At 45.3% G+C, this 24,005-nt stretch overlaps 1 protein-coding gene across 7 annotated transcripts in view; it reads right to left on the reverse strand.

The window, feature by feature from the left end:
- Positions 1-304: 304 nt before the first annotated feature.
- AOAH (acyloxyacyl hydrolase) overlaps positions 305-24,005 on the reverse strand; it is a 220,240-nt gene continuing 196,539 nt past the window's right edge. The window contains exons 17-22 of one of the 7 annotated variants that reach the window (XM_026447156.1): positions 18,807-18,865; positions 18,669-18,728; positions 16,955-17,051; positions 8,711-8,787; positions 1,854-1,972; positions 305-743 (exon numbers count right to left, since the gene is read on the reverse strand). In XM_026447156.1, the coding sequence (XP_026302941.1) occupies positions 395-743; positions 1,854-1,972; positions 8,711-8,787; positions 16,955-17,051; positions 18,669-18,728; positions 18,807-18,865 (761 nt within the window). In that variant the 3' untranslated portion in view covers positions 305-394. Of the gene's footprint in view, positions 744-1,853; positions 1,973-8,496; positions 8,607-8,710; positions 8,788-16,954; positions 17,052-18,668; positions 18,729-18,806; positions 18,866-24,005 lie in introns of those variants that run through there. The other 6 variants (XM_026447149.1, XM_026447152.1, XM_026447153.1 and 3 more) reach the window with 6 other exon arrangements.

Genomic DNA, 24,005 nt, shown 5'->3' on the forward strand with positions numbered 1-24,005 from the left:
GGTTATATGGTACTTGTCAACTTTTAAACATTTGTAATTTGTGGTGATTTCTTTCCTCATTCTAAATGTGTATTTAAGTTCATATCTAATTTTGTATTTATAGTCTTGTGTTATGTTTTTCAAGGGGGCCTCATGAAGCCTGGTCTGCCCCCTTGTGTGAGTCCCTGGCAGCTGACCAGCCACCTGCATAGGAGGAGCCTCAGCTCGCCAGGCCACTTTTAAGATGTTAACGACACAGGGAGGATCAGTCCCCTGGCATGCCAAGACCTTGGGTAAATTGCTGAACATCACTGGACTTCTTAAGTGTTTTTAGAAACTCCTTTTAGAACAATTAGCTGTAAAGGGCACAGATACTCTCTTGCTTGGAATAGCACCCAAAGCACTTTATTAAAGGTTATTTCAGGAACAATGGAAGGGTTACTGATCCCAGGAGCATACAGAGTTGCACAGTCATACAGATATGCTCTTCGTTGAGAGAAAGACATTTTGCAAAGATGCTGCTTAAGGAGACTCCTTTGGGCCTGTGACGTAGCAGCCCCCACAGGGTTTGTGGCATGAGTTTACCCAAGCCTCTGCCTCCCTGTGCTCCCCAGGGGTGCATGCTCCTGAGAGGCTCAGTGCCCGCCTTGGTCTCCAAACACCTGTTTAATCTGGGGGTTGAATGGATTCTCCTTTCCCAGGATTTGGGGCCACTGGAGCTGCACCTTCTCCCAGAAACGATCTGCAAACAACAGCAAAGCCACCTGTGAGAGAGAACCAAAAGGAGGAGGAAAAGGGAAATTAGGACGAATCACTTACCAACAAGATTTCCCACGTGCTTTCTGCCAGAGACAGCCTCTAGAATGGCCCCGTGACTCCCAGCCCCATGTCTCTGTATAACTTCCATCCCTTGCTGGTGGTGGGACCTATCACTTGGTTCTAACAGAGGAAATGTGGCCGTGGTGAGGAGACGCTGCTTCAGTGATGCTGTCACGTTGTGTGAGGCTTGGTCTTGCTAGTGGCTCGCTTCGGAGGCTCTCCTTTCTGGGCTGAAGCTGAGGGTGATCCAGCTGCCATCCAGCCTGAAGCTGGCTCATCAGTCCTGCAGACTCACGGGAATGAATCTGCCAACAGCCCGAATGAGTTTGAAAGTAGTTCTTCCCCAGATGAGTCTCCAGATGAGAACATGGCCTGGATACCACGCCTTGATTTTCATTTGTGAGACCCTAAGCAGAGGACCCAGTTAAGCTGTGACCCACAGAAACTGTGAGATCGTAAGTGTGTATTGTGTTAAGCTGCTAAGTGTATGTAATTTGTTTTTTCAGTAATAGATTAAAAAGTCACTGTATCAGAAATTCACTTTTTATTTTTCTGTGGACAGCTAGCATTTCCTGCAGGCCTAAGGCTTGGGTTTTAGAGGTGAACATGGTATGTTCTTCTTTCCAGAAAGTCTCAGCCTAGTAAGGTAACCAGACATGCAAAATGATACCACCAAGCCCACAGGGAGGGCTGGGAGGATGATGCACCCACCAGAAAGGGAAGAGGTGTCACTTCTGTCTGGTGGGGGAAGGGGTGGGATCTCTCTGAAGAAGGTGGTGGCTGAGATGAATTTTCTAGGAGTTCTGCAGACAGATGATGTGGGGAAACAGTGCAATGGTAGAGGACACAGTGTGTGCAAAGGCTCAGAGCTGTGGGAGAGAATGACATGTTTGGGGAACTACAGGTGCTTGGGAGTGGAGGCTGGCTGGGTCCCTGACTGGGTTGGGGGATCCTGGCAGGCTGTGAGTGCAGGGAGTCTGGTTGAAGTGCCAGAGAGGAATCCTTAGCTTAATACACAGCAGTCTCGACTCTGGCTCTCCCAGTCTGAGACTTGCTCCCTGGTTCTGCTGTCGCATGTCAGGTTTCCCTTTATCCATGATGTTAGCTGGGTCCATTCTTGGTTGTCCAGTGTTTGGCTTGTCATTAACATGCCTTTGAGGAAGACGCTCTTTCTCTGCAGACAATGCCCTCATTTAGCAAATGGGACCTGGCCAGGCCTGCAGACTCCATCCAGATGGCTCCATCTCAACAGTGGTTTTCAATGCTGAGCAATGAGAAATATGATTGCTGAAGGCCTCCCAGAGGGGAATACTTTGTTTGGGAAGGATGCTCAGGGATATCCCCGACTTCTCCCCACAGGGCAGCTCACAGTTCCCTTCCCAATAGGCAGCGGGGCCAACTCCCTCTCTGGGCCCAGCCCTCTCATCTGGACATTGAGTGGATGACAGAAAGTGATCCAAAGTCCTTTCTGTGTCTGACTGTGTGTGAGATTTTAGTAGTTAGAGAAAACTAGGCCTGATTCAGTCACTGCATGAAGTCCCCAGCATTTTAATGTGTTCTGAGCCTTCTAAGGTGGACACAAACTTCACTCATCCCACTGCATAATCTCAGTCATGTCCATGCAGTGTCTCCCCCACAGTATAACACACAGACACCACACACACATACACCACACCCCTCACAACCCCACACCACACACACATACATCATACACACACTCCCACACGCCACACACAAACACCACACACACACTACACTCCTCACAACCCCACACCACACACACATACATCACACACCCCCCACATACAGAAACACCACACACCCCACACATCACGCACACCATACCCCTCACAACCCCACACCACACACACATACATCACACACACCCCCATACCCCACACACCACACAGCAAACACAGAAACACTGCACACACTACACACCACACGTACATACACCACACCCCTCACAACCCCACACCACACATAAATACATCACACACACACCCCACACACCACATGCCACATACACACCATACACACATCACACACACACCACACAGATACATCACACGTACACCACACACAGATACACCACATGCATCTCACACACACACACCACACACCCCACACCCCACACCACACATACTCTCATATATACACACACATCCTACACACACCCCCACACACCTCAGATACCATCACATGCACACTCACCACATACACATATCACATACACACACAACCCTTACCACACACACACCACACACACCCCCTACAGCCCCTATACCCCCATCACACACACACACACTACATACCACACACACACACAACCACACATACCTCACCCCTACACACCCTTACAGAAAGCACACAGATACCACACACACACACAGCAAAACCACACACCATACACACCCCACATATACTTCTTTGCACTTGAACACAGGAGCACGGCAAAGGCTGCCTGCACAGCTGGCCAGTGCTCCAGGGAGGGCCGGATCATCTCTCACACAAAGCATCAGGGCCTTTGAAGACAGAGGCCTGGGCTTGTGGCTGTTTTCCTGCCATTTCTCAACAAAGGAGGCTGCTGCCAGGTCTGTGGAAAATTACTGGTTCTTCTTTTTTATGTTATTGGCTTTCAACTTGATACACCTAAGCTGTCTTTCTAACAGTCATGTGGTATCGAGGCATTTCGTTCCCTATCTGTGTTAATAAGGCAGGAGGCAGGGTGAGGGCAAGAAGAGGGAAACGAAAATGAAAGAGCTCAGATCTGAGCACTTGGTAACTATTTGGTTTGAATGCAATTAGTTGGTTGTCACTCTAATAAGGAATAAAATATTTATGAGCAGGCATTGAGAAAATATTGAGCTGAAATGAGACTGGCATGCTTATCACTAAACTAGAGACTTGTGATAAAATGATCCACTGTAATCATTCATTCATTTGACAAATATTGACTGAGCACCAACTGTGGGTTTCTCATACCGCCATTTCCTGTTACAACTTCCACGAGGCACTGCACAGGGCAGGGCACAGCTACCCTTTCCTCTCTTTATCCAAGTTAGTTTCTTTCTCTCTCTTTCTCTCTCCCTTCCTTTCTTTCCTTCCCTTCCTTCCTTCCTTTCCTTTTTTGTCTTTCCTTCCTTCTTCTTTTTCTCTCTCTCCTTCCTTCCTTCCTTCCTTCCTTCCTTCCTTCCTTCCTTCCTTCCTTCCCTCCCTCCCTCCTCCTTTCTTCTTTCATCTTTCTTCCTTCTTCGTTTTATTTTCTTTTCTTTCTTGTTTTGAGACAGGATTTTGCTCTGTCACCCAGGCTGGAGTACAATGGTCAGATCTCGGCTCAGTGGAAGCTCCGCCTCCCAGGTTGAAGCAATTCTCTTGCCTCAGCCTCCCCAACAGGTATTCTTTTATGCTTCTCTATTCATAGTCTAAAATATTAAAGCAAAACTTGTTCATTCTAGAAAAGCTGAAAACCCACTTAAGCAAAAAGAGAAAAACACAATAAAAGTCATCTGTAATTAAAATAGAGGCAGCCTCTGTTAACATGGGGTGTAGAGCCTTTCTGATTTTGTATCTTTTTTTTTTTTTGAGATGGAGTCTCACTCTGTCACCTAGGCTGGAGTGTAGTGGTGTGATCTTGGCTCACTGTAACATCCGCCTACCCAGGTTCAAGTGATTCTCCTGCCTCAGCCTCCCAGGTAGCTGGGATTACAGGCATATGCCACCACACCTGGCTAATTTTTGTATTTTTAGTAGAAACGAGGTTTCACCATAATGGCCAGGCTGGTCTCGAACTCCCAGCCTCAGGTTATCTGCCTGCCTCGGCCTCCCAAAGTGCTTGGATTACAGGTGTGATCCACTGTGCCTGGCTCTGATTTTATATCTGAATACACACACACACACACACACACACTGGATTCCTCTTGAATATCATTTTGTAATCTGCTCTTTTTGAAGTCGAATTTAGACACAGTAAAATGAACTCTCTTTGGTAAACAGTGCCATGAATTTGACAAATGCATACAGTTGAGTCATTGCTCCTATAATCTGTAGTCTTATCATATTTACTTTGCTCTACATTATAAACATATTTCTGTGTCACTAAAGGTGTATCTCTTTGTTTTGTTTTGTTTTGTTTTGTTTGTTGTTGTTGTTGTTGTTTTGAGACGAAGTCTCGCTCTGTTGCCCAAGCTGGAGTGCAGTGATGCGAACTTGGCTCACTGCAACCTCCGCCTCCCAAGTTCAAGCAATTCTCCTGCCTCAGCCTCCTGAGTAGCTGGGATTATAGGCGTGCACCACCACGCCCAGCTAATTTTTGTATTTTTAGTAGACGGCATTTTCAGTGCATGGTATGCCATCAGATGGATGCAAGCTAATTCATTTTACCAGTGGAAACTTTTATTATATAGCCTCCACCCCAACATTTGTTCTCAGGATGGGAGGATGGAGACACCCTCCTCCTGCCAGTTCACACAACCTTGGCAGCTCAGGTCATCAGTTCCCGTACTAAGCATGTGTGTGGAATAATATCTATTCCAGAAGCATGCTAGGGAATGGGTGCTCTGATTAAGTAGGATCTTCTGGTTAACAGAGGTTCTTTTCCAGGTATTTTCCTTTGTAGTTGAACATCTTTCAGAGCCCACTTTCTTGTTAAGTTGTATATAAATACATCCAATTCATAGGACAGTAAAGCCCAGAAGTGGTTTCACAGTTCATCAAGTTAGCTTCTTGTAATATAGTGTGATGCTTTATTCAATCACCTGATGATCTGGAATCATGCTGGGCCATCCTTACGTTGGCCTGTGACCGCTGTGGAGAATGTGGGAGGAGAGTGGGCAGGATCTATACTAACGCCAGGATGCACTTGACTTTGATTCCTTGAGTAAAATCTCTGATAAGAACTCCCTTGCTGTCCTGTGACTCTGTGTTTGGTCATTTAAAAAATCTTTTTAAAATACAACTTTTCCTTTTGTTTGTCTCTGTCTCTCTGGACTGGTTCCCTACCAAATCACCCTCCACGCCACTACTACAGGCGTCTTTTTAGATCACAAGTCGGGCTATTTCTTTCTTGCTTGAGAACGTCCAGTGGCTCCCCATCTCCCTCAGGACCAAGGTCAAGCCCCAGATAGATCTTCCATGATCTGGTTCCTTAATAAGCTGTAGATTTCTCCCTCTGCCAACTCCACGGTCATACTCTCCGGCCGCACTGAGCGCTTTTATTCCCTCCAAAATGCCATGCTTTCTTTCATATTCAGGTCTTTGTCCATGCAGTTGCCTCTGCTCAAAACATTTCCTGCAACCCCTCTTTGCTTCCCTTCACTCTACTAGTTCACGGTCTTAGTTTTGACATCACCTCCTCTGAAAGCATTTTTTTTTTTTTTTGAGATGGAGTTTTGCTTTTGTTGCCCAGGCTGGAGTGCAATGGCACGATCTCGGTTCACTGCAACCTCCTCTTCCTGGGTTCAAGTGATTCTCCTGCCTCAGCCTCCTGAGTAGCTGGGATTACAGGCATGCACGCCATCATGCCTGGCTGATTTTGTATTTTTAGTAGAGACGGAGTTTCTCCATGTTGGTCAGGCTGGTCTAGAACTCCCGACCTCAGGTGATCCACTCACCTCGTGTTCCCAAAGTGCTGGGATTACAGGCGTGCGCCACCCCACCTGGCCTGAAAACATTTTTGAACACCTCTCTCTCCCATCCTACCCCATAATGCTCTGTGGTGTTCTGTACTTGCACAGTTGGAGGCATTTGCTGCTCTATATTTAATTGTCTGTTTACTCATCATTTTCCTACTCTATACTATAATTTTAAATGGCAGGGCGTTTTCGTGTTCACTTTTGAATTCTCACTGCATTTGACACTGGGTAGTCACTCAATAAATAGTTTTGGATGGCACTTTGCCAATCTGGACTTTTCAGCTCAATATACATGATAAATAGGCAGGCTTTAGGCCTGGCTATCTGTTCTTGGCCACTTTATCACCGGTTACCAGCATGTGAACAAATCTTGCAGGAATAGCATAAGATTATGGCACATATTGATTTTCAGCTTTTGACTGTGTTTCAATCACCAGATATAAGTGAAACTGTTTGAGTGCAAGATAGAGCCCCAATTTGACAGACCTTGAACCCCAAAATCATTTTAAGAGTCAGGGCAGAATGGTCATTTGATAGATGGGATAAATATATGCTGGGGGATAAAACAAAGCTGTCTTCTTCTTAGTTTGTTCCTGATACTCTGTGTGACTATCTTTTCATATGCCCTTTGTCTACAGAATCAGAAGAGTAAGATGCTACTCTGTGCAGAGAATGACAAGAATAGCTATCTAATAACTGTTAGAAAGAAGGGGGCCAGGCGCAGTGGCTCACGCCTGTAATCCCAGCACTTTGGGAGACTGAGGCGGGTGGCTCACCTGAGGCTGGTAGTTCGAGACCAGCCTGACCAACATGGAGAAGTCCAATCTCTACTAAAAATACAAAATTAGCCAGGCGTGGTGGCACACGTCTGTAATCCCAGCTACTCAGGAAGCTGAGGCAGGAGAATCGCTTGAACCCAGGAAGCGGAGGTTGCAGTGAGCTGAGATCACGCCATTGCACTCTAGCCCGGGCAACAAGGGTGAAACTCTGACTCGGAAAAAAAAAAAAAAAAATATATAGAAAGAAGGGATATACACAAACTCTTCTAAAACCAAAGACATCATTTTTGGGGGAATAGACCCTGATATTTAACCAGAATCTAGCCAACAATTTTCTTTGATCAACTCATCCAATTGATACACAGGAAGGTTAGAAATTCTGAGGGCATTATTCTGATTTTTTTTTTTTGGTGGCTATTTAAATCTGTGAGGTGGGCATTTAATACTTACTTTAAAATTTGCTCAGCAATTGTGGGACACCACTTTTACTCATTTGTTGGGGAGTGGGCACCCTTCTAGTTCCTTTTGAGGTGATTATTACCCCTGGCATGAGCACTGGTTGAGCCTAGAGTTGGAGGAAGGTAGGCTGTGTTTACCTTCACTCTTATGGCCTGGGTCTCGATGGCCAGCCAGGGAGCATCCTCAGGCATGCCCCTCACATTTGTACCCTTTGGTAGCCACACCATGCTTCCCTAACTGCTGGAGCAGAAAGGCTCTAGTGATGTGGGATTGCCTGAGAGTAAATGGCCCATCCCTCCCCATAGAGGAGCAGCTTTCTACATTTTACAAGTGGCAGAACAACTCCCCCACTTCTTTTTCTTCTTCTTCTTAATAAAGAAATGTCGTGAGCAAGTCCAGGACATACAACAGATAAAAGCGGAGTTTCTCTGGTTGAAGCCAGAATAATGGGAAGGGAGTGGAGCCGGAAGAGGACAGAGTCCCACCCTCTGGCTCCCCTTGCTGTGTGATGAGACCAGAGGAGAGCTACTTTATAGAACTGTACTTTGGATCCTCGATAGAAACAGCTCTTACTGCAGGATACTGCTAAGGACATTGTTCTCCTCCTATACAGCACCCTTTCTAGGAAGACCATAGAATACATTTCTCATGGGTCTCACTTCCAAAAAAATCCTTGTTATTTTCCTCCTTTTTTTTTGGAGTGCTTGATTTATTTTTCTTATCTTATGGAAGCCATGGCTTAATGCCCCTTTTAGCATCGCAGAGCTGCCCTTCTGGCAGTTTCTCAGGACTGCCCTGCACATATTTTATGAATTATAGAAATTAAGTCAGGAATCCAAGTATAATTTCTACTTTATTTTCCTATTGTCCCGAATTTCACTTGGTTTTCATTAAATCTTCTATCTTACACGTGTATGTACCTTATCTCAAATCCTTTCTGGAACAAAACAGGATAAAAATAAACACATGAATGTGTAAGCATACTTAAAAACCGACAAGCCATCCAATAACCTTCTGCAGCCACCATGTGACTGTGCTCACCTCGTTGGGGTGGAATCCATCCACGGGCTCAATGAGCTGCCAGGGCTGTCCGCCTCTCTTGTGCCACTCCTGTATGACTGCAGGACACACAACGAGAGGGTTACAGACACACTTGCACAAGCAACGGCCAACATCCAAGAACAAGGACGTGAGAGCTGCCTGTGCCCTCCCGGGCCCATGTTGACTCAGCCATGGCTGTCTCTGAGCTGCTCTCTTGCACTGGGGGATTTCTGAACATAAATGATCTTCCCACTGTGTGTGTGTGCTTTTTCTAACTCAGGAAGGGAATACATGAGAATGTTGGATGAATGTGGTTTGTGTAGCAGGGAGGGCAGTAGCAAAAGGTGAGCTCTAACATATTCAACACCTATCTCAGTACACGTCATTTTTCAGTGGTGCGGTAGGATGGTATTACAGTAGGGGAAAATCAAACATTTTGTTAACATCCCCTTTCATGGGTTGCCATTTGCAGACTCTGCCTGCATGTGTCAAGCACTTGCCTTTAAAAATCATACAGTAGGTCAGGAATATAATTACATAAAATTATCTCATCGCCACAGTTAGAGGGAGTATGGCTGCAGAAAAAATATTATGAACCCCAAAGTGATGAAAAGCAATGAAACTGTCCTTCAACAGGGGTGAGAGACCAAGAATGTCAGTTGCTTTAAGGCAGCAGCACAATTAACTCTACATCATTGCATCATACAGTTAGAACTCCTCAAGGAAACTTCAAATCCCTAGGAAGCCTCCAGAGAGCAGCATCTGAGCCAGCTGCTCCTGGCAAAGCTACGCCCTCACTTTCCCAGTGTCCAGTGATGGGGGCAGGCACAACTACGATTCATCCCGTTCTTTACTCTTCATTCCCCAGAAAACTCAAGAACATAGGTCTGTGCCCTCTGTTTCGCCTCTTCTCATCCCAAAGTAAGGATGGAAATTCTGTCAGGGGCTTTGATTGGACAAGAGGGGCTGGACTTCCCAGGGCTGAGTCAATACAAGGCTGCTGTTGCAGTTAGTCCTAATATCCCAGCATGGTATCCCCACTTACTACTCAATCTCCATTCCCCAGGGGCTGAGGATAATGCTGCCCTTCTCAAAGCTCAGGAAGAAATTCATACTAATGGTTTGGAGTCCTACACACTGAATCGCCAGCCCCTGTTAGCTTATTCTCTGGCAGAAAGACTGCCCCGAGCCACAGCCTCATATTATGCTTCTGGGTTTTACTAGAGGCTGTTAGAAGAAGCAGCTATTGAAAAGTGGCCTTTGCATTTCTTGAAAACTCAAATTGAGGACACTGTCCACTGTGTTCTGTGGTGTCTGCCACACAGAGTCTCCAGGGAGAAGTTGTGGCGTGCTGGTAAATAACACTTCTCTCTGAAGGAATGGTAGGTACCTGCTCTTCTAATAGGAAGCTCAGAGCTGCATTGATGCTTAAACAGTACTCACTCTCGTGCAAGTTTATTTTTTCTGTCAAGCCAGCATGCAGCTTTCAACAATTTCTTTCTTGCCCTTGGCCATAGTGTCTTGTAAAGGGACAGTTTTGGGGAAGCTTGCCTGGCTCAGTCTTCAGTTTGCCTGGCCTGTTTTGCCTGCTTTTTCTTTTTTTTGGGTGGGGGGGCATGACCTTGGAATCCAACCTTCTTCTTGAGGTTCAATTCTAGCTGCCCCACCTTTCCCTCTGGACTTGACACTCTGAAGCTTCTGTGGGTTCCAGACTGCCCTGCTGGCTGCGATACTGGCCCTGCCTGCTCAGGGATGTCGTCCAGCCCATTCCCTGCCATTCCCGATCTGAACATCCAACAAATTGCCCTTAATGGAGAACCAGGCGTCTGGAAAGATTTCTTCAAACGCAGAGCCAGGATCACCACCACTGAGCTCTCTCAGTTCTCTTTGTCCTTTTATGGTCTTTGTCTTATCTATCCTTGCAGTCCCACAGGAGTCTCTCAAACAAAAATCAGCAATGATGCAGAAAGACCCAGGCCAGGTGAAATGTCAGCCTCCCTGTCCCCTCTGTGACTTCAGAGATGACATCATCTCCATTCTACTTGTGCTCCTTTTTGCTTCACCAAAGTTTTTGATGAACATTTTGTCCCTTCTCCCACTTTTCCCTTTATTTTTGGTTGGGTTTCACCTTATGCTGTACAGATGCTAACAGAAGAAAGAAAAGAAAGAATGAAAGAAAATCCCAACAGGGTGTTGCAAGGACTGAATATTTGTGTCCCTTTCAAATTCCTGTGTTGAAACCCGAATCCACATTATGATGGCATAGGTAATTATTCCATGAAGATGGAGCCCCTATAATGGGGTTCATACCCATGAATTCACGCCCAGCCAGGTGTGGTGGCTCTTGCCTATAATCCCAGCACTTTGGGAGGCCGAGGTGGCTTAATCACAAGCTCAGGCGTTCAAGACCAGCCTGGCCAACATAGTGAAACCCCGTCTCTACTAAAAATACACAAGAAAACCCCAAAACAAAGAAATAAACAAAAAAGTTAGCCGGGTGTGGTGGTGGGCGCCTGTAATCCCAGCGACTCGAGAGGCTGAGGCAGGAGAATTGCTCGAACCTGGGAGGAAGAGGTTGTAGTAAGTCGAGATTGCACCACTGCACTCCAGCCGGGGCGACAGTGTGAGATTCCATCTCAAAAATAAATAAAAATAAAATGAACCCCAGAGGGCTCTCTCACTTTTTTTTTTTTTTTTTAAACCGTGTGAGGATACAATGAGAAGTTGACAGTCAGCAACATGGAAGGGGACCCTCACCAGAACCTGACCATGTTGGCATCCTGATTTTAAACTTTTAGCCTCCAGAACTGTAAGAAATAACTTTTTGTTGTTTATAAGCCACCCAGTTCATGGTATTTTATTACAGCATTCTGAGATAAGACAGTTAATAAAAAATTCCCAGGTGTGTTAATAAGAGCAAGCCAATGGGAATTGAGCCCAATCAAGACTTCAGACAGAACCTACTAAAAAGTTGTGAAGAGTTGGATGAATAAGACATGGAGGCAGAGTCCTCTTGTAATAAATAGATGCATAGCAAACCAGGACCTGACCTGGACTATCCTGGTGTCATCTGATGCAGTGGTGGTAGGAAGCCTCTTAAATACTTTTTGACTCTCTGTGTTTGCAGAGAGTGTTGAATGACATATTGAATCAAAATCCATGCCTGAGATGGCTAAGAAAAAGTCTAGAAGAGGATTATGGTGATCAGGAGCTCTGGAAAATCCACAGTAGAAAGCAAATTTGAACCTGTTAAGGAAACACAGTTTAAACAAGATCGTGTTCCTTGAGAAGAATGTTTACTAGGAGCCTGATATTACAAAGGTGAGCTTTGCTTATACAGGAGTTTCTTAGACTGTGATTCAATTTTGGCATCTAGGCTTAAAGTAATTCTAGGCTATTTTCATTTTGATTTGCATTTTATGTGAGTTACTAATTACCAAACTAAAACCTATGGCCCTTAGAGAAAGAAAGAGAGGTGTTGATAGATGTCTTCATGGAACAAGATGATTCCATTATCAGAGTTAGTGACGCAGGTTGAGCATCTCACATCTGAAAAGCCAAAATCCAAAATGCTCTAAACTTCAAAACTTTTTGAGTGTCAACATGATGCTGAAAGGAAATGCCTACTGGAAAACTTTGGATTTTGTATGTAGGATGGTCAACTGGTAAGTATATATAATGCATATATTCCAAAGTCCTAAAACATCCAAAATCTGAAACACCTTTGGTCCCAAGCATTCAGGATAAGGATATTCAACCTATACTGTGTTTTCAAAATGAGAAGAGATGACCATTCCCTTCTCCTTCCCTTGGAGACTTGAGCAATCCCATAACTGTGGGGATTATAAAAGGAAAACTCAGGAAAAAAAGCACAAAGAAAGAGAAGGATATTTACTTGCCAAGCTTTGTGGAGGAACAGGAACAGACCCTAGGGTTGGGAGCAGCGGGAGAGGTCCACCTTTTATCATCACCATAGTCCAGCAATTCTAAATGACGTCGATGATAACACATTCTTCCCTGCTAGGAAATTATTCCTGTCTGTCAACTCCCATCCCTTTCCTACATTAGGTGGCAACTACAAGGGAGTCCAGCCTTTGGAAGAACTTGCTTGCCATATAAAATAATACAATAGGTGTTAAAAGAAAACGCTACAAGTTTACTAAGACTACACCCTGTTTATTTACAGGGTAAACATCATTTTTTTCCCCATATGATTTTTATGCCTGTGAGGGCTACGGGTCATCACATGTATGTAGCTATCAGGACAGTAAAACTTAAGGGAGCTTCAGTAACTCACAGACAAGTGTTTATTTAGAATTTTATCTGTATTGTGGCCAATGTCACAGGAGAGATCCTTTTTTTGTTGTTTATTTCAGGATGAATTCTGCTTTCTTGGGAGAAATGCAATACCAGACACTGGTCTTTACTTTTTCCTTGATTGATTTTAGAGTGGGAGGTCCAATCAAAGATAACATGGTAAGTTGGTCAGTTTCCTTTCTACTTTGGACCATGACTTAAAATAGACCAATGAATTCCTATTTGTCCTTCAGAAGACCTGGATTAAGTCTCTTGAATGATCATGGATGATCTGTGGAGATTTGGAGCATAATGTATTTTGTTTTGTTTTCTTCTTCTTTAATGTAGTTTATTTGTAAAGTCAAAGAAACTGCTAATGACCAGCTTTTCAAAGATGTAATAGAAAGAATGGAGAAAGACTCATAAAACAGTTGATAGCTGTTTGATGAACAGCAACACTAGCAGATATTTTAAAGCAAAGGCTGCTTTCTGGTCAGCACCATAAAGTCATTGGCTGATTTCACAAATGTATTCATGGTGAAGGGAACCAAGAGCCAGGTTTACTCCAATTGAGCTATCTGGGAAGCTGAGGGCAGCTGGAGATATATTTAAACTCTCAGTGTAAAAATGGCTTTGTCAGCCAAGTGGCATTTTCTTTCCTCTATGGGGAGGTGTGGTGCAGACAAAGAAAAAGAATATCACCTGCTCAAGTTGGCATTTCCTGAAGGGAGGAAAAGTTGCTGCCTCTGTTTAGTTCATAACCAGTTGGAGAATGAGTCAGCAAGAGACAAAAAGAGTCTTTGGAGATGAGCAATCACCTTTCAATGCTGGACTGAGGCTGCCAGGGTGGAAAATGAATGGGTCTTGTGCCTACCCTCAAGAAACAGGGACCCTCAACTACAATTTGCTCTGTCACAAGGATGTGAAATTGTGAATTTTAGTATCATGAAAAACGAGAATATTTTTAACACAATGGTCAGATCACATACAGTACCAAAATGAGAGGAGAGATTTTCATGGGACTATCAGGATTGCAGACTTAATACATAACTCTGTAGGATTTTAATTTCTGATAAAAGATTACTTTACTTCTTGGTAATGAGATGCATTTCTACCATATCTTCCTCGAAGGAACTCAAAGTACTTCAGAGGCATGAATGGAGCTGGGGGGTGGGTTGGACATCAGGAGTGAAGAGCTGCTTCATACACACTGACGATGGTGGGGGTGGGAGGATGGCCACTAGCAGTTATTGAGTCCTTACAACTTTACAAGTTTTGTTTTACTTAATCCTTACATGGGTTAGTTATTTCTATCCTACATACAAGGAAACAAAGGCTGGGTGGTTATTTAATTCACTTGAGGCTACCCAGCTATTCTGTGTCTGAGCTGGAATAGGAACACAGTTGTAAATTCTGGGCTCTTTCTATAAGCACACATTGTACCCACAAGAGGTGGGTTTCTGGGAAGATGAGCTGCCCAGGCCTGGGCGGTTACCCATGGAGATGGATTTTGGAGGGGATTATCCCTCCAGCTACTTTGGAAAATGCTAAAATTTCAAGTTAAAAATGTCCTTTGCAGTACCTGACCCTGAGCTTAAGTCAGGACACTACCACAGTTTCCCAAAACCAGACAGAAAAGCTAGCTCTTTCAGAGGTGGACAAGGTGGCACCTAGACATCAAATGCAGGTGCTGTATCAGATGTTCATGGGGGCGGGCCCCACAGTGGTCCCACTGTTCTCACATGCCTTCCCTAGTGGGGTGCCCACTAACTTCCTGAGGAGAAGACGACGAAGGCCCCATGGAGAAAGCCTAGGAGGCTTCTCCCACGTTGATGTAGAATGTTCAGTTTAGCTTAATTCAACTTTTTGCTTTTTCACTGCATTTATTATTGTTGTGGGGACAAGAAAGGACTGATGAGGCTCTGCTTCCAAGCATGTCAATTCACCAGTGGAATTCTGGGCAGACAAGAATAAAGCTCTTCTCTCTATATCCTCCACAGAGATAAGGACTCTTCTGTTCTGTTGACAATTATGTTCCCAGCACCTTCACAGCTCCGGGCACATAACAGGACTTACAAATCTGATGACTGACCTAGCTCTTAATCTTGAGGCATTTTAGAGCTCCATTTATTAAACTTTATTTTTATTTTTACAGAGATGAGGTCTCTGTCAACCAGGCTGGAGTTCAGTGATGTGATCACAGTTCACTGTAGCCTCAACCACCCAGGCTCAAGTGATCTCCCCATCTCAGCCTCCAGAGTAGCTGGGACTACAGGCATGCACCACCACGCCTGGCTAATAAAAAAAAAATTTTCATAGAGATGGGGTGTCGCAATGTTGCCCAGGCTGATCTTGAACTCCTGGACTTGAGTGATCCTCCCACTTCGGCCTCACAAACCCTTTACTAAACTGTAATGGACATAGAAATGACCTGTGGATTGTGTTTGAATGCAGGTTCTGATTAGGTAGGTCTGGAGTGGGCCCTGGAACTCTGCATTTATAACCAGCTCTTGGGTGGTGTTGATTTTGCTTATCCAGAAGCATACATTGAGTAGCAAGGGTGTAAGGAAATGGTACCTTTTCTGTGTAACAGGCATAACATTTAGGAGGATGGCACATTACTTCATACAATCATCACAGAGAATTGTTAGGAAGATATGGTATCCCCATTTCCAGGGCTGGAAAGGGAGTTGAAAATATTCAGAGAATTGCCTGCAATCCCAGAGATAATAAATGACAGAGCTAGAGATCACTCTGGAAAGTAAAAAAAGTCCCATGTGAGTGTTAGACATTATTATATTTTTAATAACTTTGTCTATATTCAAGGTTGACGATGATCAAAAATCACTTGGTGGTGCATTTGTTTACACCAGGAATTCATTAATGAGTCTTCAACTCTGCATTTTAATGAGAAGTTATTTATCAAAATGTCTCTCCCCATGAGAGAAATGTGTATCACCTAGGCAGGAAATCTAGTTAAGGGAGATCAGTCTTGTTGAAAGGATGTTCGGAATTGAACTACTAGAGTCTGCAATGCAAAATGTGTCAGCGAATGTAATATTTGATAATTCATGATGGCCATCTGCTCCAACCCAGATGCTACGGATGGGGGCATTGTGGGTGGGGGACAGAGATGATAAACTCTGGATGAGGAATCTTCCATCTTTCGCCTACACTGTGAAACCCTTCATTAGCATTATCTCATCTGGCAGTCAACAGGGAGCTTTGCTCTTGTATAAAAATTGCTTAGCAATGAAAATGAATCAGGAAGGATTATAGTCAATAAGCAATAATTTTTCAGACTCAAGATGTAAAGGGTAAATCAGTAGCTATAGTAATCATGCCTGTTTTGTGTGACCCCTCAGCAGTGACTCCAGTGTTTGGACAGAATGCTAAAAAAGAAACTTAGTAATAGTTTTTCCAGAAAGTTCGGACATGGGTTGATCACTTTGCCACGGGCAAATTGTTTGGTCCCTCCCTTAGAGATTCTGATTAAGTTCATCCTATATGGAGTGTGGGAATCTGCACTGCTCTTGAGTCCCTGGGTATTTCAGGGCCCACTGTGAGAGGTGCCACCATATCCCTCATTTCTGTCACATCCATCAGGTAACCAGGGCTTTTAACCTGGCAAGAACAGGTTAGTGAGTGCATTAACCTGTAGGTTGCCAGCCCAAAGCTCTTTCTGACCAGTCACTGGCTCTATTGCATCAGGGATTCTAAAATGGTGGTGAAGTACAGAGGTAATGCTGAGCCAAATCTTTTCAGAAAAAGTCCTACATTTTATCTTTTTCTCAATACTGAGAGCTATTAGTGTGTCAGAATAGGCAGGAGTAACCCTGTCTAGTTTGTGGCCTGCTGGCTTATAAAAAGCAGTATAAAACCAGCTGCCCAGGCCCTAAACTAGCTGCTGCTTTCATCTTCTGTCAACACCCAAACAAAGCTACTTACTTTCATGGAAGGCAAAATCCATGTAGAAAAGATCGAAGTTTGTAAATTTCTCACTGGTTGCAATTTTTTTCAGTGTGTTGGAGAGTTGCTCTGCTCTCTGAAGAGAGAGGAAACAGGCAGAATTCCATGAAATCTAGACTTTGACTTTAGTGACATAATTCAGGCAGAACAAAGAAATCGATCTTCCCCATCCTACTCTACTTTCATTTCTCCAAGCCATCAGCAGACAGCTGCTCTGCACATTAAATTCTAGTCACATACAAATGGCCAATGAACATGCGACAAATGTTAACGTTCTTTAGGAATTGAATCAGTGTAAATTAGTGATACTAGTTCTTCCACCCTTGGGATTGGCAAAAGTAAGATAACCATGATATTGAATGTTGTCATGGGTAGGTGAATGAGAATGTCATTAGCTTAACTTTTCTAGAGAGCAATTTGGCAATATGGATCAAATCCTTAAACACGGACATACCCTTTGGCCCAGTAATTCTTCTAGGAATTTGTCTCAAGGGAATAGAGATGTACACAGAGACTTACACCTTTAGATATACGATTGTTCATCACAATGCTATTTATCATAGTATAAATTTGGAAACAATCTAAATGTCCAACACCAAAGGATGAAATAAATCATAATATATTCACATGTATAAACTTTAGAATGGTTACAATATTATGGTGTGGATAAACAATTTATGAACACTGGAAAGCATAGAAGAGTATGTGCATTCTCATACTATGTAGGCAAAAAACCAAATATATTGATCTCTGGAAGTGGTAATGGGAAGACATACACATATACTAACTTTGGGTGGTGAAATTTTGGGTGATCTTTGTTACTTTTCTTTATTTTTCTTTGTGTTCTCCAAGTTCAAAAAATTGAAATATGCTTTTTATGTAAAAAATATTCAATAAGTCTTTTGTTCGTTCACTTTTGTTTTTGAGACAGGGTCTTGCTCTGTCACCCAGGCTGGAATGCAATGGCGCGATCTTGGCTCACTGCAACCTCTGCCTCCTGGGTTCAAGTGATTCTCATGCCTCAGCCTCCTGAGCAGCTGGGACTACAGGTGCCCACCATGGCACCTGGCTAATTTTTGTATTTTTAGTAGAGATGGGGTTTCATCACGTTGATCAGGCTGGTCTCAAACTCCTGACCTCAAGTGATCCTCCCACCTTAGCCTCCCAAAGTGCTGGGATTACAGATGTGAGCCACTGAGTCCGGCCTCAATAATATTTTACAAAGAGATTATTCACCATCTGTGAAAGAAGTGCAAACCATGTTCTTTGAGCAATGGATTCCCTGAGAGAAGGGAGGAAGGTTCTTATTTACCTCGGGAGAACTTCTGTCATGCATAGGGGCCAAACTCAACCAACTCTCTCCAAATCCACAACTATGCTTAGGACCAGCTTTAAAAGGTGTGTGTGTGTGTGTGCATGTGCACGCAGGGGAGTGTTTGTGTACACATGTGGACACACGAGAGAGACAGTGGCTGAGAAGCACAGTCAGCAGAGGACAGACCCAGAGCGAGACAGAATGAGACAGGGTGCACCCGGTTCTCTTGGCTCCCCAAGCACCTGGAAGGTTTGATCTTGTTATTCACCAGCTTGGAGACCATCCCTCTGCCAGGATCCCATCCCCAGTGAAAACTCTGCAGCAAACACAGGGAAAGAATGATCAAAGATGGTATCAAAAGGGCTGTGACAGTCGTACCTCTGAAGTGAGAGTCCTCAACGTCTTGTTGGAAGACATCCAGCCGTGGCAGGGGCTGACCTGAGAGCGGGAAAACACTTTGATTACAGAGGAACAGGGTGGGTAAGCAGGCCTTGAAGCAAGCTAGTGAGTGCTCACCTGGAGGCAGTTCAGGAAGGAGTACAAGTGCGCATAGGTCACGTCTTTATTTAGCCGGCCTGGAAAACAGAACGATCTGGTAGATTGCAGGCACTCAGCAATAGCAGCATTTAGAGACACTGGGGGGCTTCCCTGCCTCCCTTGCAGAAGGTCGCTATTTCCAGGGGATTCCCCTGATTTTTCATGCAGCATTGCTCTTGAAGAATGCCTGTGCTTTCCTCCTTTCTGAGCCTCTAGAAATTCAGACCCAGACTTGGGGAGGAGCCCTGAGGAACTCACTCCCATATAGAGCTCTGGGCATGGGCCAGGATGGGGCTGGGGGAACTGGCCTCATCTGGACCCAGGAAAAAGAAATCCAAGTATCCTACAGCTCGATATGAATCAGGATGCCTTGAATAAAGCCCTTTAAGAGCAGCACTTTCTCCTGGCCGTGGTATGAAACGCTCCCTGCACGGGGCACAGGGAACATTCGAGGTGGCGGTTGACCTAATTCTTTTTTTGAGGTTTATGGAACGCTCAGGTCTGACCAAATTATGCCATGCCAAGGGCCTGGCAGGACATTCTGAGTATCTGAAGCTCTGACCACGTAGTTCCCTGCAGTTGGTGAGCTGAAAGCTGTACAAAATGCTCGCTCGGGTGGCCCATGGGATGGGGAGGCAATACCTCATGTCACCCTTTGTGGCACTGGATTAAGGGCTGTCCAGTGGATATCTTATTTGACCCTAATTAGTAGACACCCTTATTTTCTAGTGCAGGTTACAGAGGTACCTAACAAAGTGAAAAGTACCAGATGAGGGTTCATCCAGTTTTTCTGAACATCAGCTATAGTCCCAGAATCTGTGGGGGTGATTTCTTCTCTCTTCCAACACTGCTCCACCCCGCCTCCAGCATATACTCCCCCCGAAGCAATTAGACTTTCATGCTGTGGCTGACACACAAAATCCAGGTCTCCCCAAAGCTCGGGGGTGAATGACTGACACTGTATCCATTAACACTCCTCACACTCTTGAAAACATAAAGGAAGATAATAGGAACCTATCTCAGAATGAAGAGAAAGATTGAAGGTGATAGAATACTGTCTTATTTTTCACTTATACCTCTGGTTAGCTAGACTGGAAGATAGATTCAATTTTCTTGTCATAGAGAAAAAATTTATTATCTCTCTGTGTGGGTGAGTGAGTCCCAGGACGGGAAAGCCACAGGCTCATTATGGCCATTAAAGTCACAGTGACCCGCCAGGTCTGTCTTCTGCACAGGCTTCTGTATCTTCACATTTTAAATGAATCCCAAGCCCTCGGCTTTTGTCCATGCTCTCATTTTATGGGTCCAACACTGAGCTCCCATTTTCTCCCAAGTTCCTACTTCTACTCACTGAGGCTTTGTTCCATTGTGTGTGTGTGTGTGTGTGTGTATACTTTTTGTCATTTGCTCCCTTCCTGAATGTGTCTCAGCTGCACTGACTGACGTTTTCCTTCTCCACTCCCCACCCTGGGTTCTCCACGGGCTCTTCTGGCTTGGCTCTTCCCCTTTGGGAGCTGCCACTGAGTTGGGACCTTCTGTCTCCCCACCATCTGTGAGGGCCCAGTGTCTGGCTGCTTTTGCCTTGGTGCCTGGTGCCATCTTGTCTCTATGTTGGAACTGGGGCCTCATAGTGAAACTTAGGTAGCCTGGCTGGGGCCCTGCCTCCCTTCTGGGCCCTGGTGTGTCCCCTCCCACTGAGGGGCAGCATCTCTCTGCAGCCTGATAGGAGGTGGCACCTCATGCCTGACCGTGCACTCTCCCCTCCCCACCTTCAGGCCTGGATTGCTCTGATATTCAGAGAGGCCGGAGTTTGTCCTGCTCCTGTGACACCAGGAACTTCATTGTTGACTCCTCTTTGGGGATGAAGGCCCACCTTGGCTTTGCTGCACCCTGCCTGACGCCCTCTCCTGCTATCCTTCTGCTGATGGCCAGCACAGTTCCCAATGAGACCCTGAGGGGTACCCTGCTTCTGCACCTCCTCAGTCCCTCTCCCTTTCCCTCTGTCTCCTGGCTCCACCTCCAGCTGGACCTGATTGAGAAAGGGAATATCCTCAATGTGGGTGGCTAGGTCTGCTGAACAGGATGAGGGCACATTAGGTGCATTTAGAAGAACCTGGGAAAGTTGTAATGAGTCAGTGTCCCTCCTCTCTGGTGTTTCTGCCTGTTAGAGGGTAGGGACTCTGGGGCTGGTCATGTGGAAGATTGGCTAGGGGTGCTTGCGATGGACTGATGGTTTCGAGGAGGGGAAGAGGGAAATGGTTCTTACACTGTCTGCTTTATTGGCAACATCAGTTGGTCCCCCACTCTTTCTTTTAAAGCTTTGGCTTTGATCTTTGTTGCTTTAATGTAATTTCGGCCTATTGATCCTACCTCTATGGGGTGCATGAAAAGAGGTTGTGTCTGTGACTCCCTGGTTAGCAAGTCCATCTGGATAGGAAAGCTGACCAAGAAAGCCCAGGGGCAGGCCAGGAGGACTGTCCCACAGTGGCCAGGAATCACCAGGGGCTGAGGAGCTCTGTCTATGTGTATCTGTGTGTCTTCATGTGTGTCTGTGTGTCTGTGTCTCTGTGTGTCTTCGTGTGTGTCTGTGTATGTGTGTTTCTGTGTCTGTGTCTCTCTGTGTTTTTGTGTGTTTCTGTGTCTGTGTGTGTGTATGTGTCTGCATGTGTGTATCTGCGTGTGTGTCTCTGTGTGTGTGTGTGTGTGTCTGTGTGCCTGTGTGTGTGTTGTGGGGAGCCAGTGGGCTGTCCCAGTGTTTGCCATAAGCTCCTCTGAAGATCAAAGGCCTGTTCTGCTCCAGCTGGCTAAGTGTCGGCTTTTGTCTTTCGTAATCTGCAACTTCTTTAGGGCAGGGTCTCTGGTAACTATTTAATTCTGGAAACATAATTGAAATCTGAGGTACCATAGAAACCTAGAACCAACAAAGATCAGTCACAGCTCCATGAAATGCCATGTAAATGTATTAAAACCACATTCATTCAGACAGAGGGAAAGCACGTGATAAAATAGAAACACCAAGGTATTTTAAAAAGGCATTTGGTTTCAAGTTTAAGAGTAATTGGGACAAGATGAAGTTGCTGTTTTGTGGCAGAAGCCCTTCAAGGCAGGCCCACTAGCAGATGAATTTGCAGCCAGGAGTCCCTGGCTTCCTCCCTCTCATCTAACCCTTGCGATGGCCCCAGAAGGCCTGTGACTTGCCCATCCTCATGGCACTCGGCACGTTCGCTATCAGGGTCCATGTGCTGCGTTCCTCAGCAGAGCTGTCTTTTCTCTCTCATTTGAGGACACAGACTGCATCTTATGTCATCTTTACTCAAAAGCACAGAATAGGAATCTCAGAGATATTTCTGGAATGATTGCCTTCCTTACGGAACATGGCTGAGAGGACTTGTGACTGGCCAAGCTTGACTTTTCTCAAAAGACCCATGCCAGTAGAATCCCGGTGTGTGAGGCTTGCTGTCTGGTAATTCCTCACAAAGACAATAAACTCCCACCAGGAATTGTAGTAACTAGGAGAGGCTATGGGATGCCCCAGCCCTCAGCAGCCAGTGACAGACTGGGTAGTGAGTCACGAACCCGGCTGAGGAGGAGGGATGCCAGGAGGGATTGGTCACCCCCTCCTCCCTGGCAGGAGTGAGACAGCCACCTGCTCTTGTTCTGGGCCCCTGTGACCTGCTGAGTGGGTGCTGTGGCATCTAACCCTGCCTTCACTCGTTGCTCAGGCTGAGTTCCTGCCCGTCCTTCTGAGGGGAAAGGAGGCAGCAGAGACTGTGTCACTGACCAGGGGGTCTCCTACCATGCTTCTGTTTCCTGAACTCTTTCTTAATTTTTAAGAAGTGGCCCAAGTCAAGTCTAGACATTATGATCACCACATTTCTAGGCCCAAATAAATGGAACTCGTCCCCTTCCCCCTACTTCTATTTCTTTGCACAGCACCCTTAGCACAACCCTTAACGTGGTGCCCAGGAATCAGACTTGAGTGTCCAACTGCTGACTAAGATGAGATCTATGGTGGCCTAGGCAGAGCAACGAAACCCTGAGGCTGGCCCAGCATGAACCCTGGTTCACTGCTGGCTCAAGATCCAAAGACGGGGTTTGGGGTGAGAGCAGAAGAGAGACAGCGCAAGAGCAATAAATAAAATTACTGTGGTTAATGAAAGCATCTATCTCACAGGGTCGTTTTAAGAATCACACCTTCTCAGCCGGGCACAGTGGCTCATGCCTGTAATCCCAGCACTTTGGGAGTCCGAGGCAGGTGGATCACCTGAGATCCAGGAGATCGAGACCAGCCTGGCCAACATGGTGAAATCCCATCTCTACTAAAAGTACCAAAAATTAGCCCGGTGTGTTGGCGGGCGCCTATAATCCCAGCTACTCCGGGGGCTGAGGCAGGAGAATTGCCTAAAGCTGGGAGGTGGAGGTTGCAGTGAGCTATGATTGCGCCACTGCACTCCAGCCTTGGTGACATAGTGAGACTTCGTCTCAAAAAAAAAAAAAAAGAAAAGAAAAAAAAAGAATCACACCTTCCTAATGTGGCCCCCTCTTGCAGTCTATCATCTTGTGTGAGTTATGAGTCCTGTCAAAGGAGGCCTGGGGATGCTGGACAAATCCCATCTACTTCCCCAGCCTTTCTAGGAAGGACCCTGATGCTTTGTTGAGAAATTTATAATTTATTTCCCATGGCAACCAGGCAGCAGAGATAATTTAGGATGTGAATAATTACTTATCAGCATCAAACAAATTTTAGATGGTTTCAGCTTTCTCCTTGATTGGATTTTTTTTTTCAAAACTACTGATGTTTCTATAGAACAAACTTGTTCTATCTTTTTCTTCTTCCCATTTTGTGTTGTGACATGCTAGGGTGTGATTAGTTGCCAGAAAGAGTCCACTTGAGAAGGACAAGGCAAAGTCTAGAGCAGTCTCTTAACCTTGTATGACTGTCTTGATTTTGGGGTGCTGTCTCGTGCATTGTAGATGTTTAGCAAACCCCCTGGCCTCTATTTGCTAGATGCTAGTTGCACCCCTCTTCTTCTGAGACTGAGTTTCACTCTTGTTGCCCAGGCTAGAGTACAATGGTGTGATCTCAGCTCACTACAACCTCCCCCTCCTGGGTTCAAGCGATTCTCTTGCCTCAGTCTCCCAAGTAGCTTAGATTACAGGCGCCTGCCACCATGCCCG

The sequence above is a fragment of the Piliocolobus tephrosceles genome, chromosome 8 (assembly GCF_002776525.5).
Source record: "Piliocolobus tephrosceles isolate RC106 chromosome 8, ASM277652v3, whole genome shotgun sequence".
NCBI lineage: Eukaryota > Metazoa > Chordata > Mammalia > Primates > Cercopithecidae > Piliocolobus > Piliocolobus tephrosceles.